The 18,074-nt window shown below is 34.0% G+C and overlaps 1 protein-coding gene across 1 annotated transcript in view; it reads left to right on the forward strand.

Annotated features, from left to right (window-relative positions):
* The window catches only part of magi2a (membrane associated guanylate kinase, WW and PDZ domain containing 2a), a 345,845-nt gene that overhangs the window by 184,583 nt on the left and 143,188 nt on the right, over positions 1-18,074 (forward strand). The window contains exon 3 of the mRNA XM_056455551.1: positions 12,269-12,388. Within this exon, the coding sequence (XP_056311526.1) occupies positions 12,269-12,388 (120 nt within the window). The remainder of the gene's footprint in view (positions 1-12,268; positions 12,389-18,074) is intronic.

Genomic DNA, 18,074 nt, shown 5'->3' on the forward strand with positions numbered 1-18,074 from the left:
TAAGCATCTCATATCTTTCCTCGAATGGAAACATGACATGCTCATACAGTATGCATTCCTGCACATGTTCCTCTGAATTAAGCATTCTGTTTGTGGCTCTACAGTGATTTCAACCTAGTTTCATTTTTATGTTGATAAACTACGTCTTGACAGAAGAGCTGTGGCCTAGTAGCTAGCTCACGTTATCTGTCACGTTATGCGGTTGTTGTGCTCATAAATGTTGTGCTCAGAAGTTCAAGTCTCTTTTATTTTTGCCACTTTCATTTAGTTTTTCACTATTCAAATGGTGGAAATGATTGTCAGTGGAAAGTAAAGACCATACAGTTGACGTCAAGCCCTCCTGTGAAATTTCTTTTTTTCTTTTTTAAATATTTCCTAAATTATGTTTAACAGAACAAGGAAAAATTCACCGTAATTCCTTTAATATTTTTTCTTCTGGAGAAAGTTTTATTTGTATTATTTTAGCTAGAATAAAAGCAGATTTAAAAATTTTTACCCACTTGAAGGTCAATGTTATTAACCCCCATAAGCAATATTTTTTCAAAGATCTACAATACAAACCATCATTATGCAATGATTATCCTATCTTGACTAGTTAACCTAATTAACCTAGTTAAACATTTAAATTGCAATTTTAGCTGAATACTGTTATCTTAAAAATTATCTAGTAAAATATTTTGTACTGTCATCATGGCAAAGATTAAAAAAAACAATTTTAGGAATGAGTTATTAAATTACCGCACAATATATGTTCATTTTAAATGTCTAGATAAAAAAAAAACAATTTTTTTCATTTAACACAATATGTATTATTTTAAAAACCTCAACATGTCCGGTTTATAATAATGAAAATAAATCATTGACTTCTGCTGTCTTCATTAGTTTCAATAACACTGATTTCTCTACAACTTGAAAAGGCATCTTTGGATATCGTTCTTTTCTTTGGATACAGTAAAGCCACTGCACTGTTCAGGTCCAGCATGCTTGTATGTTGGTGTATAAGCTATTTATTTTTCAAATGTTTCCCGAATCATGGGCTGAGCAGTAGCTTTTGATTTGGAGAGGGTCCCTTAAAAACTTCGTACATATACCTTGAAACGGTATGACAGAATATTTTTGCGGTTTTAAAACCTTGACATTTCCAAACCATGGTAAACCTTAAAACTGGTTATCGTCCCATGTGTAGTGTGTATAACATTAGATTTAATTACATTTAATCAGCAAACTTTCTATATATACTGTAGTAATGTAAATAAAATGTAAATATTGACTTTAAATATAACATTTTTCTGTAAGTGCCTAAAACTTGTGCTTACTGTTTCCCCATGTTGGATGTTTCAGAAAGATTTAGAGAATGTAGGTAAAATATATATTTTATTTCATTAATAATAAATTAGAAGGCTTAACTGATACTTGAATAGAATCTGGTTAAAGGGAATTGTTGCAAACTGACTAATTTCATTGGACACTGTAAAAAAATCGCTAATAAAATGATTATACTGAAAATGTATGCAAAATGGAGTGAGTATGAAAATCTTATTTAAATATTCTCAAAAATACCATAATATCTAGCAATAATATATAGAAATGATAATGGATCTGAAATACAAGAATTAATCAGGGTTTACTTTTCTTTAGATTTGTTTCTTGCAAGGCAATCTTTTGCTGCAGTGCATTAATCATTCACAGCAAGACTTTTGGGGAAGCAGTAGTTGTTTTTTCCAGAATATAATATAAAATCCCAGGGAATGGGCTATCATGTCCATGCGTTTGAAAACAAGACCTTCTAGCCTGTATGAAGCACATACAGTTCTCGTTACATGCCTTATGAGGCTGCAAATCCATGCCAAGACAGAGCCCACGCGTCATGTTTTCAAAGAAACGCCGAGCCCAAATCCTTCACGCCTCTCTTCATTTTTTTCTACCTTGCTTCAGCAAATGTGCAAAGACACTATTTCCAGATAGTATTTTCTTTCCCCCCACTTCTTCTCAGCAGGAGATATGGAAGGTACATTTTGTACACGGCAAGATGGTACCACTTCCAAGTGGACGATACCGAGGACAAATAACTAGCCATCTTCTGCACTGAGAAATGGTGCGGCTTTTTGTGGATTGCAGCAGCCTGGGATTGTTCAACTGGAAAGAACTCCTATTTTTCTTTTTGCCTTACTCTAGAGGTTTGTAAACTGTAAAGCACTCCCCGACTTAGGATGAAATAGATGTAAATTGGTTAAAAGCTTGATTAAGGGAAACACTCAAGAGATGAGCTCAGTAAAATATACAACTATAATAAAAACTAGGATTTGGATTGTTTTTTGCTAAGTATTATTCTATAATATGTGTTTTAACTTGTTTTAGATAGCAAATTAAAACTACCCAATGGGCTGAATTCTATGGAGCATTACAAGACAATTTAAATATAATTGGGTGGCAAAAAAAATGTTACTGTATATAGAGGTCAGTCTAGTGTTTACCTAGACATGTTGAATTGTATGTTTCCAGACTCATAAGTGCTTAGAATGTGCTGTTTCAATGTAGCATGCTGTACACTTCCAGACGCATTTAAGCTTTGACATCAACCAGAAGGCAAAAGACATTAGCAGCACGAGATCACAAAAATGAGCTGAGAATTCAGTGAAGAAACACCTAAGACTGGTGCTAAATTAATAATATTAACCTGTAAGCGATTCATCTGTGCTCCTGTGAGAATGAACTGTCATTGTGTTAAAAAAAGCCCCACTGGATTAAAAAGCTTATTAAAGTTGTCCAGCATCACAAGGTCTACTTTGAGATGAGCATAGACATGCTCAGAAAAATAATGATACAAACGCTGTCATCGGAATCTGTCTTAAAATCAACTAATATGAACCTTTTATGCTAAAAAAGGAGATCAACATGCAAATAAGGAAGAAAAATTTTGGTCATTTCTAGTCTTTGATACATTTTGGACATCACAATGCTTAAATAGTGATTAAATACTTCAATAAAAATAAATATATTTTCTCAACCCTAGGTGTGGAAGCAATTATGAGCCACATTCAAAGATATATATATCTAGGGCTGCACGATATTGGAAGAATCTGACATTGCGATATTTCGTTTTTCTGCGGTATATATTGTGATATGAATATAATTTCACCAGATGATTTGATAAGCTCTATTTGAAAACATTTCATTAAATTAGATTGATCAAGTCTTTTATTAAATATATTAGGAGCATATATAAATATGACAGAGCAAAAATGGAAGTTAGTCTATCTATCTATCTATCTATCTATCTATCTATCTATCTATCTATCTATCTATCTATCTATCTATCTATCTATCTATCTATCTATCTATCTATCTATCTATCTATCTATCTATCTATCTATCTATCTATCTATCTATCTATCTATCTATCTATCTATCTATCTATCTATCTATCTATCTATCTATCTATCTATCCAACCATCCAACCATCCATCCATCCATCCATCCAGACAAAGTTTCACATCTAAACGACAATCTTCAAATTGATCCATGTTGTTCTTAAAAATGGGCAAAAAATAATGTATTACACATGTCAGGCAAGTATTTGGTGTGGTTACCTTGTTAGTAAACAGTAGTGAAGTGACGATGTGTTGGCTGCAGCTCCACGCTTTGCTGATGAAGCGTTAGCAAACACTTGAGCAACATTACTACATACTTCTTTGTTGTGTGTGGTTCTTTTCACTTGCTGTTAATCTACTCTCGCCTAAAAGCCTACTATGTACACGTATGACTTTCAAAGACTTTAATTTTCAGTTGTTTTTTCAAAATGTGTCTGTTTTCAATCACAAAAATGACATTGTCATCTAAAAATCAAACAAACGTATAAAAAGTTATTTTGACTGAAAACTTTGTAAAATGGCCACTCAGTATTTGACTAGCATTATCAATTAGCCTTTACTGCATTCCACAACATTTCCATTCAAAACGGACCAAGTATTGGTGAACACCACCTTTGCTTCATGAATCACAACCAACAGCGTCAACGTCTGCGATTCTTTGGAAAACTGGCGAGAAGAATTATCCTTTCTCCTAGCGATCTTGTTCCAGTTTGTATCGGATCAAGATAAACAGATTGATGCGCGTCTCATCAACAAAAGCCTTTCTGCCAAACTAGAAGAAATCACTGGCGTGAGGATCGATCCATCTTCCAGCAATTAGCTTTTCTCATTTAAAATATGATTTATCAACAAATTGAGCTTTAAGGCGACGTTGGCAAGCGATTTAATGCTCGTAGTGGATTCATTTTCTTTTCATTATGCTATTACACGCTCGGGTAGTCGGAGCCATTGTGAGATCTTCCCATTTTTTTTCTCCCTCCTGTCAGACCTCGACTGCTCATAGACACGGGTCACGAAAGCTGGAAACATCCCATTTGCCCCCCATTTCCAGTGACCAGTCATTAGCATGTCCAGCATGACTCTGAATGATAGGCTATCATTGTGGAGAGACGCCGGGCTCTAGGGCTTGTTGTCATTGTGTAGCTATTGACTGATAGATGATGAGAGATGATGTGAGCTTCAAACACCGCTGACAGCTTGATGACTGTGCCAGGCTCCGGTTGATGTCGTCGTCTCAGTGGAGCGCCAATCTCTGCTGTCAGATGGGGTTTTTAAACTGCTTTGGTTGAATTTTGATTGCCCCGAACTGGCAGTTAGGAGGTCAGGTAATGGAGGAAAGTGTTTGTAAATGTCAGACTGTATTTGGACACTTAGTGGGAACAGGACTTTTTTTGTGGTGTTTGTTATTAATGTTGTGTGTTATGTGGGTTAATAAGAAAGGATTGAATAAAGCGATGTTATTAAAGTCAGTACTGAGCAAGAGAGTCAAAATGAATCATTTTGATGATTATACAAGTATGGAAAACATTCTGAGGAAGATTCTTTCTTAGTTTCTCTGGATTTACTGGATTTAAGGTTGTAGTTTGAGTAAAATTTGTATAGGTTTTATTCTGTAAGTCTGATGTCACTTCTGAAAATGTTCTAATAAAAATATTGTCATATATATATATATATATATATATATATATATATATATATATATATATATATATATATATATATATAAATTTATTTTTTTATTTTTTTATTTATTCATTTATTTATTTTGCTGTAAAGGACATTGTGTTGGGTACATTTTCAATTGTGATGATTGAGTTATTCCACCAAATCCAAATTATTATTATTATTTTTTAAATATTCTGAAGTTAAAACATAGGTATTGTGGTCTCTACAAATTAATACATATTCATATGTTAAATTATTATTATTTTTTTGTTTTGTTTTGACTAGTTGTCAATAGGCATGTGCCGGTATCACATTTTCATGCTGCGATTAATTGATTGAGCTTTTATCACGGTATACGGTATTATCACGATATTGTAATTTTACTTGAGAAACAGGTAAAAAAACACAAAAAAACTTCAGTTTCGTCAACTTAGTAACTTCAATTACTTTTTAATTAACTAAAGGTACTTCAAACATTTAAATACAAATAAATATAAATAAAACAATACACAATATAAAAGTAAACTTAAGCAATTATATCAAAGTAAATGTGCAAAGGGAAACCGTCTTCGATCAGCAATCCCTCTGCATTTTTTTGGAACCCAAAATATTTCCAAACCTCTGACTTTTTTTTGAAGGGGGATAAATTGTCGGCAGCGTTCCTCCTTCCGCCATGCTTCTTCTTCGTGTGAGGATTAGAGAGCGGTGGCAGCGGCAGCGGCAGCGCGCGCTGTGTGCACACAGTGCTTCTACATGCGGGGATTGTTTACATCAGAGTGCGCATCAGTTCTGCGCAGCATATACGCAGTGTTTCTTCAAGCGGTTGATGGAAAATAAGCTGAAGGGGGATAAATTGTCGGCAGCGTTCCTCCTTCCGCCATGCTTCTTCTTCGTGTGAGGATTATAGTGCGGTGGCAGCGGCGGCGCGCGCTGTGTGCACACAGTGCTTCTACATGTGGGGATTGTTTACATCAGAGTGCGCATCAGTTCTGCGCAGCATATACGCAGTGTTTCTTCAAGCGGTTGATGGAAAATAAGCTAAGGCGCGTTCTAAGAATATAAATTCGGATCTATTATTTTTCACGGTATTTTGAAGTGCCCGCAATAACAATATTGTGCATATTCATTACCATGATTTATCGCATTACCGAATACCGGCACAAGTTGTCAAGTTCTGCAGGAAATGCTCTATTTTAGATATTGAAGAAATGCCATCAGTAATTTAAAGAATAAAATAAACATCACATTTTACTAAAACACATAACTGTAACATGTAAATTGAATTTTGTTGTATGTTGCTCAATTTCTATTTAAATGTAAATACTGTATTTCATGAAAACATTTTTTTTATGATTTTTAGTAACATGTCTTCCGAATTTTGATTAAGAACATTGTTGTTCATTTGTAGAAAATAATAATACGTCAGAAAAAAAATTGTTAATGTTTTTTGTATTGTTTTGTAAAAACGCAAAATTCTGTTTTTATTAATATTCATAAACGATGCTTTTTGGAAATGAATTCTTCAATGTACAAAAAATGGATTTATGAAAATAGTAAAACATGAAAGTCTGTTTTTAGTAATATTCGAAAATCATGCTTTTTGGAGAGTTTTTGCAAATGAACTTGCAAATTTATATGCCGACACTGTCGATTCGATTCCTGGCTGGGCCAGTTAGCATTTCTGTGTGGAGTTTGCATGTTCTCCCCATGTTTGCGTGGGTTTCTTCTAGGTGCTTTAATTTCCCCCACAGTCCAAAGACATGTGGTTTAAGTGAATTGGAACATCTGAGTACTGGGTTGCGGCTGGAAGGGCATTCGCTGTGTAAAACACATGCCGGAATAGTTGGCAGTTCATTCTGCTGTGGCAACCTCTGAAATAGAGACTAAGCTGAAGGAAAATGAATCAATATATACATATTTAAGGTAAAAAATTTATGTCACAGACAATTTAGGAGATATTCAGTCACACCACATGGCATTTTACAGCCTAAACTGACTTTGCCTTGTCATAAAAAGGTTAATTTATTTGATATTTTAAGACACTTGTAGACCTTTTTACTTAAATATGTCACAAACGTTTTAAAAATACATTTTATGTTTGTAATATCAGAAGGTATGTACCACCATAATTGTTTGTTTAATTATTTTATTTTATTATTTATTTATTTATTTATTATTATTTTTTATTTACGTCATGCCCCTGAAATAAAAATCCAAATGAATCCTAATTTGACAGACAGACAGACAGACAGACAGACAGACAGACAGACAGATAGATAGATAGATAGATAGATAGATAGATAGATAGATAGATAGATAGATAGATAGATAGATAGATAGATAGATAGATAGATAGATAGATAGATAGATAGATCAAATTACTAATACTTTAACTATAAATATAATTAAAAACACATAAACATACATAATATATATATATATATAAATTAATATATATATATATATATATATATATATATATATATATATATATATATATATATATATATATATAGACATCAAAGGTTAATAAACTAATTAAAAATATCTACTTGATAATACAAGCACTTCTATGTTCAATTACCATTTTAATGTGTGTGTGTTTTTGTTTTTTGTTTTTTAAATAAACAGATCCACATAAATAAATGAGTTCATCGTGTCACTGAGCGTGCGGTCTCTCAGATGTTTAGCTCTGGTCATCCCGCAGTGAGCTTTCGAAACACCCCAGTGCTTTTCTCAACTCACAGCAATTAACACAATCTCCTGGCTGGCTAATTACAGCTCTGATATATCCACATTAACACCTCGCTTTAGCACATCAACCCCTTGCTACATGTGTATACTATTTAAACTGCTCCTTTTGTAATCTCGATTTCGTTTTTAGGAGATTGTAGTACAGTAACTTGCTTTTTTTAGCTGGTGTAGTTTGTTTAGCTGGTCCTCTGACCAAACCAACCTGGTGATCAGATGTTCAGATAGCTGTTATATTCTGAACGGATACATAAAAAGGTAGTTTAAGCAGTTTTTTTGTTTTTGCATAACAACTTGTGAAAGTAGATTGAAGGTTTAACAAAATTTTGTTGAAGATATTTTGCTTTTGTGGTTCCATATGTGATACAGTAAATGTGTCTGAAAATTCTGTTATCATCGTTCCCCGGTCACATACTTGTTTTTGTTTCCCCCTGTTTTAATATAAAAGATTTGTGGGGGTCTTTTAAGACAGCTTTGAAAGTCTGTAGCCGTTGACCTCCATATAGTATTTATTTTTCATACTATGGATGTCAATGGCTACAGGTTACATGCTTTTTATAAAATAGCAACTTTATGTTTATAACCACTTAGGGGAGTAAAGTAAGTAAAAAGTAAGTAAATTTTCAGTGAATTATTCAAGTTTCCATGCAGCCTGATCTCATGAGGAAACATCTATTTTACATTTTGTCAGTTTAGTGGCTTATTTGTATGAATTTGTATGACTTCAGTCGTACGAAAATGTACGATTTTAAAATGGAGGCATGGCACTTAACCCCGCCCCAAAACCCAACCGTCATTGGGGGATAAGCAAATCATACTAAAGAGAGATTGTACGAATTAGTCACAAATTTAGTTGCGAAATTTTTTTATTCTGCGATATATTGCGATATGAACTAGATGAGTTGAATAAATGTTTGTAAAGAATCTCTAATTTTAGATTGATTTTGAAGATTGTGTAGGGGACTGCATAAAATATAATTCAAGTTCATTTGTATAGCACGTGAGCACAATAAGTCTTGTATAATAAGCATGATATTTATATTATTGAGCACTATATTTGTATAATAAACAATATATAAGCTGAATTCAATAAAGAAAAATACGCTAATTAAAAATACAGCATTTTATTGTTTTCAAAAGAGTCAAAAAGTATTCAGTAATTGAATAATCAAATGTAAAATAATTCTACATAGTCTTCGTTTTAGAAACAATTCGATAAAAGTAATCGTTGTTAATTTTTCAAAGTTACAAATGGTACATTTTCTTATGCCTAAATGCTTTTAAAACACAGTCTCAGGCCTCAAAAGACATTTGCGAAATGATCAATTATAATTCATATTGCGCATACTTGCAATGTGACAATGCGAATGATCACATTGCGAAATCAATGCTGAAACGATATTTTGTGCAGCCTTAGTGAGATTGTGTTGAAGTTTCATATGCTTACCAAGAATATTTGACGAAAATTTATGAATGGACAAATAATTAAAGACGATAATTAGAGTTCAATGAATGTAATTTATTTGAAATGTAAGTTACATTTTTAAGTTAAATATACATATATAGTGATTATTTACAGTATATACAGTTTTGGCAAAGTTTCTTCAAAAGTTAATCAATAGTTACATGATTACAATTGAATTTAAATGACTTTTAGAATTACTAAGTCTGAAAAGTAACTCAGTTACTGAGTAAGTAATTTAATTGACCAAATACTAACCATCCAAAACAAAAATGTATCTCTTAATTATTTTCATTTTAGATAAAAAAGGTATGTATTATTCAATGAAAATAGATGAAAATATGTATTACTCTGCTTCAGTTAATTTATATATAAATGTTAAATGTATGTGCAGTATTTAAGGCTAGTATATTATAAGTAAAGAGTAACTGTAACTAAATTGTCTAAAACAAAAAGTAATCCTGTTACTTTTTCAGAGGAAACTTAATTTAATTACAGTACAGTTACTTTGGAACTTATTATACTTACACTGTTTACTGCATATAACAATCACTAATCACTATATCCTGCAGGGTATGACTTTTCTTCGAGTTTATCTGAGTGTATTTTTTCAGGCTTGGATGTTTCAGTTTGTTTGGACGAGGTTGCATCATTATTTTCACCTTTAAACCTCAAAATCCCTTTTTTTTCTCCCTTCCCTATTCTCTCTTGTTTTTCTATCATTGACAGATTGTCAGATAGCGTATACTGTGTGTAAGAATTAAGTGAACCTGTTAGCCAGGCACCTGTTCTGTTTGGCTCATGTTGAGCTTTGCTATAAAATCCTTTGTTTTGTTGGATGAGCTTTTCTTGCTGCTGATTAACACTAGAACCGCCACAGGGGTAAAATTACCCATGGCTGTTTTTCAAATGTACACAGCAGATTTTCAACAAATATATCCAAATCATTGAGCTTTAATACATTTTTGTTAATTACAATTCCCTGTTGTTAAAAATTGTTTAAATAAAAGCAGATTAGGTGGTATGGTGGCTCAGTGGTTAGCACTGTCGCCTCACAGCAAGAAGGTCACTGGTTCGAGTTCTGGCTTGGCGAGTTGGCATTTCTGTGTGGAGTTTGACAAAGACACGCACTATATGTGTGTTGAATAAACTAAATTCTCCGTAGTGCATGTGTGTGTGTGTGTGTGTGAATGAGTGTGTAAGGGTGTTACCCAGTACTGGGTTGCAGCTGGAAGGACATCCGCTGCGTAAAACATATACTGATATAGTTGGCGGTTCATTCCGCTGTGGCGACCTCTAAAATAGAGTACCTAAAATGCATCCATTGTATCCATTTTGGTGTGTTTTAACTTAAACACCAATTAATTATGTCTGAAATGAGCATAAAAGTTAGGAAAGTAATCAAAGGTTTGGTATTGTGGATCTATGCATCTTAAAGTAAAACTGTCATTAAATGTTAAACAAACAAGAAACGAGAATCATAAAGAGAGAATCATTGAATGAATATTCATTCATTTATTTTCCTCCGGCTTATTCCCTGATTTATCAGGGGTCACCACAACGGAATGAACCACCAACATATGTTTTACACAGTGGATGCCCTCCCAGCCGCAACCCAGTACTGGGAATCAATGACTGAAAAATACAGTAATAATCAAAATAAATGTAACTATTTGTCCAACTTTATGAACATAGACATGAATATTACATTTTTGACTTAAACTGTTGCAAATGGCAGCATGGTGACGCAGTGGGTAGCACTGTCGCCTCACAGCAAGAAGGTCGCTGGTTCGAGCCTGGCTGGGTCAGTTGGCATTTCTGTTTGCAGTTTGCACGTTCTCCCTGTGTTCGCATGAGTTTCCGCCGAGTGCTCCGGTTTCCCCCACAGTCCAAAGACATGCGGTACAGGTGAATTGTATAAGTTTAATTGCCCATCGTGTATGTGAGTGTGTGAATACAAGAGTGTATGGGTGTTTCCCAGTGTTGGGTTGCGACCGGAAGGGCATCTGCTGCGTAAAACAAATGCTGGATAAGTTGGCGGTTAATTCCTCTGTGGCGGTCCCTGATTAATAAAGGGACCAAGCCCAAAAGAAAATGAATGAATGAATTGTTGCAAATGTTCAGTACTTTGGTGCACAGATTTAAGATATGTATTTTACAAAAGGTGTTTTACCTGAAAATCTAAACAAAATATTTAGTAAAAATTTATTTCAAAATTGAAATTGATTTTTTAGGAAAATAAGAGCATTCTGTAAGATTTGTTTTGGGAAAAGTATCAAACGTGATCACCAGTTGACACCAGTTGTGGTGTTTGATTTCAATTTTGCCTCTTAAAATACATAAGTGCAAAAAATACAAAACTGAGAATCATAATTTCATAATATGTACAGTAATACATGTTCAGACTATTGCTTTCTAAAAAAAAAAGGATGTTATCTCTTTTTTTTTGGTGATTTTACATGTGGACGTGGATTACATTTATCCTATCATGGATGATGATCCTATCATTGGCATTCTTTTTTATTATTACTGATTGTTTCATCTCAGTTTTGTATTTACAATGAACCTGATACTCTGAAAGAAAAGATTCAGGGGTTTGGAGGAATTTAGGATGTGGAATATGTATTGATCAAAATGTAATATGTAAATTGGTAATATTCAATCAAAATATAAGCATTTGCTTCTTTGTTTGGAGTGGTGGTCCTTCTCTGGAATGATGCACAAAAAGAAAGCTCCGCCCCCTACTCAAAATACAGTTTCAGTTGAAAGTACATCAACATACTGAAATAAAAGTCTCAGCAACTTCCGGTTCACCCAGTCTTTAATGCACTGATCTCACAAAGTTTGGCTTAGCGCCCCTATAGAAGCCTAGATGTTTTAGCCTTATCAACACGGCATTCATAAATTGTACCCGCTGGCAGTTTTTAAGTATACAAAGACCCCTGGCGGTTTCATTGTTAAGCCCATGGCTCAAAGCTAAAGCTCACTGACCTGAAATATCTGTCTCTTTTCTCTGCAGGTACAACCAGGCAGCCCAGAGAAGGAGAAGTTCCTGGAGTAGACTATAATTTTGTGACCGTTGAACGCTTTGTGGAGTTAGAGAGAAGTGGAGCTTTGCTGGAGAGTGGAACTTATGAAGGTACGTCAACTGAGTTTCACAATCAGATTTCAAGTTATAGTTTTTGTCCCAATATCTCATTGCTGGGATTAGGGATTTGAGCAAGCCCTAAACTAATTAACCACACCACCCAAGTATTAAACTTTGGTTTGGGGCTACAGACATTCCCCAGAATGTCAGCGCAACCCTTTATAGGGTCATTGAAATACGCAGTAGAACAACTCTGGAGGGTTACTGTGGGTTGTTACAAGACTTTTAAACTTTTGTAACAAGGCAAAACAAAAAAAACTGTTAGTAAATGTACCATATATGCTGCCCAACAAAAGCAAAGTACACTATCTACATAAACAATGAAAAAATAAATCAGATTTTGTAGTTACTGCTATTTTGACACTCTTTTTTCTCTGATACAGGACAAAATTGAACCAGGAGACTTTGTCACAAGACAGAACAGATATCACAAAGCCTGTTTTAGCCTTCAAATCAATTATACTCAATTGTGTAGTCTCTGCTTTTTGCTTTCGTAGGGCAGTATGGTTCTTGACCAAATAACATAAAGGGTTAAAAATCATATATACTTATATATGTTGCAACACAGGCTCATTGTGAAAACGTACCTCCGTATACATTTGTGGAGAACATGAATTATGAGGCCAGAGCTACGTATGGCTGCATTTCATCTTTCTCTGTTTTTCTCTGTTACCAGTTTGCCCAGTGGCTGCCGCATATGTTTTCAGACTTAAGGCTGATTTTTATGTCACAACTCTGTAATTAGTCAGCTTAGTATTGGTGATGAGTGTGGCCGGGGCTGAGAGCTGCGAGCCCGATGGAGCGAATATTTACAAGTGTGGAGTCTTGTGAAGGAGCTGCAAATGGAAGCTTTTGTTTTGTGTTTACCTTATGATTAAAGTTGTTGCATGTCCGCCAGTTAACACCTCTGACCGAGCGAGTTTTAGCTACTTGTTCATTAAGGTAGCGTTCAGAAAAAACAAAACACCCACAAAGTAACTCGATACAGAGGAACATAACCTGCTGCCAGCTAGCGTTTGGGAAGTGTTATTGCAAAGCAGCACAAACAGCATGCAGAAGTATAAATGCACGACTCAAAGCAGAAGTTTAAGATGCCTTTAAGATGCAAAGAGAAGTTGACAGTGACAACAGGATTCGAGTCCGGCAAAGAATGGTTCCTGAAAGCAGGTAAAACAAAAACTTAAATAAAACTAAATAATAAATAAAATAAACAAGTACATAACAGGGTGAAAATGTGGTAAGATTTGAAAATGTGGTCAAAATCAGGCGGGCGTGAGGACTTTTTTTTTTCTGGATTGCTTTTAAAAACATTGTAGGTTGGGTTTAGGCAGGGAAGGGTGGTGTAATCAGTCAGTCAGTCAGTCAACAGCGGGCTCCGGTAGATTTATGCGAGAACAGCAGGCGCAAATGGGACTCGCGAGAAAAATCTGAGATCTGAAAATCTTACACAGCGAAAAAAAAAACTGCAAAACATACCTCCTGGGATGTATTTCACAATCTCCAGAAATGTATATAAGGGTACCTATCAATAATGAGCCTGTGTTGTGTAAATACCAATATGATTGTATTATATTTTAATCTAATCTAATCTACAGTAATTATCACTGGCTTTCTAAATTAATTTCTGGTAAATTTCAGAATGTAGCATAAAAAATGAATTGAAGTATCAGTATGCAAATAAAGTCAGCTAAATAATATTTTAGGCTTACTTTAAAGGAGCGAACTATTTGAAGTTTAGTATCAAAAATAGCCCTACTCTCCATTTATTCTTAGACAGATGTTTGGAATTTGCATATAAATAATGTTGGGTTGAAACTCCAAGATGCAAAAGAAAAGGCTTAGACTTTTATAGAAGAATGCCTCTATTTTGGGATCAAAATATCAGCATACTGTTCCTGTTCACAAATTTTAGGATGAATTTTAAGATACTGCATGAAAAACAGCAGGATGTATTAGAAACAGCTAAAAATCCAACAGGCCAGAACAGAATGTGGGATTTTTCACATTTGCAATGAAAATATCAGCAGAAGCTGTTTTTCTTTCTGTGTTTTTCTTTATTTGTTTTTTGTTTGTTATTTGCTTTTTTGGCACGTTGAGATTTGTAAAAATATATATAAAAATATATAAAAACCAGTATGTAAAATAAGCTAACACTCCCAACAATTTCCAAAGGATATTGGCTAAAAATATTTACACCAATATGCAAATAGAGTAAAAAAGCAAACCCATTGACCTATACACAGAATGAGAGAACTACATCTTATTTGGGTTCATATCCAGTCAATTTTATCTGAATTTTACCAGGGAAATTGCATGAAAAATGACTGAAACACTGATTGGTGGATACCTTTTTGTATTCAGCAATATAGAGGTAGCATTTAAATAGTTCTCTTAAATGACAAAACAAAGCAAAATACATTGCCCTGTGCATCCTAAAATACTAGAGCCAAAGATAACATTAACTCCTCCAACTGTATGACATGTTTTCTTGCTCATAGACAAAATACAGATTTTGCTAGCATGAACTTTATCATAGTATTTTATCTGCATCCACTAAACCGCAAGTCATTTATTACATTCAGTAATGAGCCACAGTGTGTTCCCCAATGGCAACAGCTTGTGTTTGGAAGTAAAAAAAAACACACATTTTTCTTAAGCTTATGTGGTAATGCATTTTATTCACAATCTTTTAGCGATAATCAGATTTTGTAGAGTCTGTGTGAATAGCAGAGAGCAGACCTTGGGATTGGTGGTAACTGTAGTTAATTCACAGCGTGATTTCAAAAACACCCTAAAGGGGGTCTGATTCTCTAGGGTCTAGTGAGCTTAGCCTTTCTTCACTTCAAAAGTCCAACAACATCATCCTTTGAATAAATATACATCGTGTCCTCTCTTTCTCTCTCCCTTTCTCTTTCTCTCTCCCTCTCTCTCTCTCTCTATTTTATTTTAGGTTTTGTCTCTCTAAACTAGCATCTGAAAGAGACCGAAGAGAAGTTCCATTTGTAAAAGATGTCAATCTATAGTTGATTCTTATATGGTTCATAATAGTGATTTTTGATTTTCGTCATGTTTCAAAACTTTAATTGCCATGAGGAAGAGATTGTTTTGAAAATATTTGTAATTTCCGGTATATAAGTGAGATATATCGTCCTGTTCTCACGAGAAAACATAAGTATTTTTATTTTGTCAGTTTAATGGTCATACAAAAATGTACAGTTTTAAAAAGGAGACGTGACACCCCGCCCCTAAACCCAACCGTAGTAAATTGTACGAATGAGACAGTATGATGGATTGGCAAAATATTCAAAAGCCATCCTGTTTAATTCTTTGCAAGTGCTCTTTAATGGAGAGAATACATTTCTCGCATTGTTAAATAATGATAGTTTTAATAACTAATTTCTAATAATTGTTTTTGTTTTGATGACAGTACATAATATTTTACTAGTTATTTTGCAAGATACTAGTATTCAAGTGCAATTTAAAGGCTTAACTGTTGCCAGTTAGTCAATGTAATGGTTTGGTTACAGTAAGTAACTTGCAACAGTGTTAAATGAATTTAAATGAAAGTAATGTAAAACGTTGTGAGGAGATGCTAACAATGTAGCTTTCAAATACACAGTTCAGAATAACAATTTAAGTTAATACACAAACTTGAAACCCTCAAAAATATTTGGACACATTTTACTCGCTCATTGTTGATTTTTATTTAAGGCTTAAAAGATCATGCATCAGACGACATGTGCACTGATAGACAGAGAACAGAGCACACTCAAAAGTAAACAAATCGAACACCTGGCTCCCAGGGTCAACATTTTCTTTTTGTTTAGAATAATACAGACATCCTGTGTATATGCGTGTTAATGCCTAAATCATTGTTTTCTGCGTTAAGATAAATGCAGTTCTCTATAAATAGCTACATAAAGCATCAGAGTAGATGGGACAGTAATTGATGAATAGAATTTACCATTTATTGTCACAGTAATGGTACAAAAAGTAAATTAATGTAATTTATTCTTTGCACCACATAATTTTATACAAATCCTACTCGTTTTACAGCAAAATACTGTTTCCTTTTATTACAGCAAAACACTGGCTATTTTACAGTTATTCACCACATAATCTACAGCAAGGGTTAACAATGTAGGTTGATTATGTTCACTAGGCAAGTTAGGTTAATTAGGCAAGTCATTGGACAACAATGGTTTATTCTGTAGGCAATCAAAAAATCCTTATTTCTTAAGGGGCTACTAACATTGACCTTTAAAAATTAATACTTTTTATTTTGAGGCCAAAAAAATCTGTAAACAATTCCTTAGTCTTTTAAACATAATTTGGTAAATGTTTGAAAAAGAAGAAAACTTACAGGAGGACTAATAATTGGTGTATTGAAATTCTTGAATGTTATTGGCTGAAAAATAGTTTAATTCTCTAGTAGTTCCAGTCAGTTATGATCACAGTTCAAAATAAATGTGCTTCTCTCCAACGTTAGTAGTGACAGTTGACAGAGTCTTCATTCCTTCCTGTAAACTTAGGGACACCAACATATGCTGCACCACAGAGCCGATGTTGATCAACAAACTCAACAATATGCACAAAAATAGTTGCAAAGATATAGGTAGCACGTTACTATGAGCTATTAAATTCCCCTGTTTATATGCACACATGATCCCTTTCTCTCATTTCTCTCTCTCTTGTGCTACCTATAAATATTTGCTCAAATATTGCGCTGCAAAGAGCCAAACTTGTTTAACGATGGTAATGACAAGACAATCAATGGCTTGCCGTGTGTTAAAAACAATTTTAAATGCACTTTGCAATCACTCCAAAGCATGGACTGGAAGGAGGGGGGGGGGGGGGGGGGGGGGGGGTCGTAATTTGTGTAAAACTAAAATATGTTGTTTTTACTTTGTTTCTTCTTACTACTGTTGACACATCATGTTTCTAGTTTATCTTTTTAATCATGCTCCCTTCACTGACACTGGCAACTAAGAATACATAATTTTGAGAAAATATTTTTGGGCAAACTTGATTATGATGCATTCCAAACACTGACATTTGTTATGGTTGATATTTATTTTAAACATATCGTTAATGCCATAAAACTAACATTGACATATGTCTGACATTTTATTTTATTTTATTTTATTATTTATTCTAGTTTAGTTTACTTTAGTTTAGTTTATTTAACAACAATATTAGTAGTAGTAGAAGAAGTAGGAGTAGTAGGAGTAGTAGTAAACATTATTAAACTATAATAATACCTATAAATTATTGTTATTGTTATATATTTTTAAACTAATTTAAAAATAAAACAATGCAAATTAATAAAATGTCACAACAATATTACAACAACAAAAAACAATAACACAGAGTGATACGGGTCAGAATATTTCAAACCAGATCATATCAAGATTTAAATGTTTGCTTCAGGAACGCATGTACTGAAAGCATGTGCGGTATTATTGAGTTATTATTTTGATTTCCAGCTGTTGCGCTGTAGCATCATGTCAAGCAGTGACCCGGAGAGAATTGAATTGAGCTCCAGCAGACGCCCTGTTCTCCTCTAGAGCCTGTTCATCCCAGGGGAAACATGGCACTTTCACTGAGGCTGTAAACAGCACTCACTCCTTTGAGCAACAGTTTCTGTGTGCTGCTGTACAGGTGTTGCAGCCCTGCT

Source organism: Danio aesculapii, chromosome 4 (genome assembly GCF_903798145.1).
Source record: "Danio aesculapii chromosome 4, fDanAes4.1, whole genome shotgun sequence".
Lineage (NCBI taxonomy): Eukaryota > Metazoa > Chordata > Actinopteri > Cypriniformes > Danionidae > Danio > Danio aesculapii.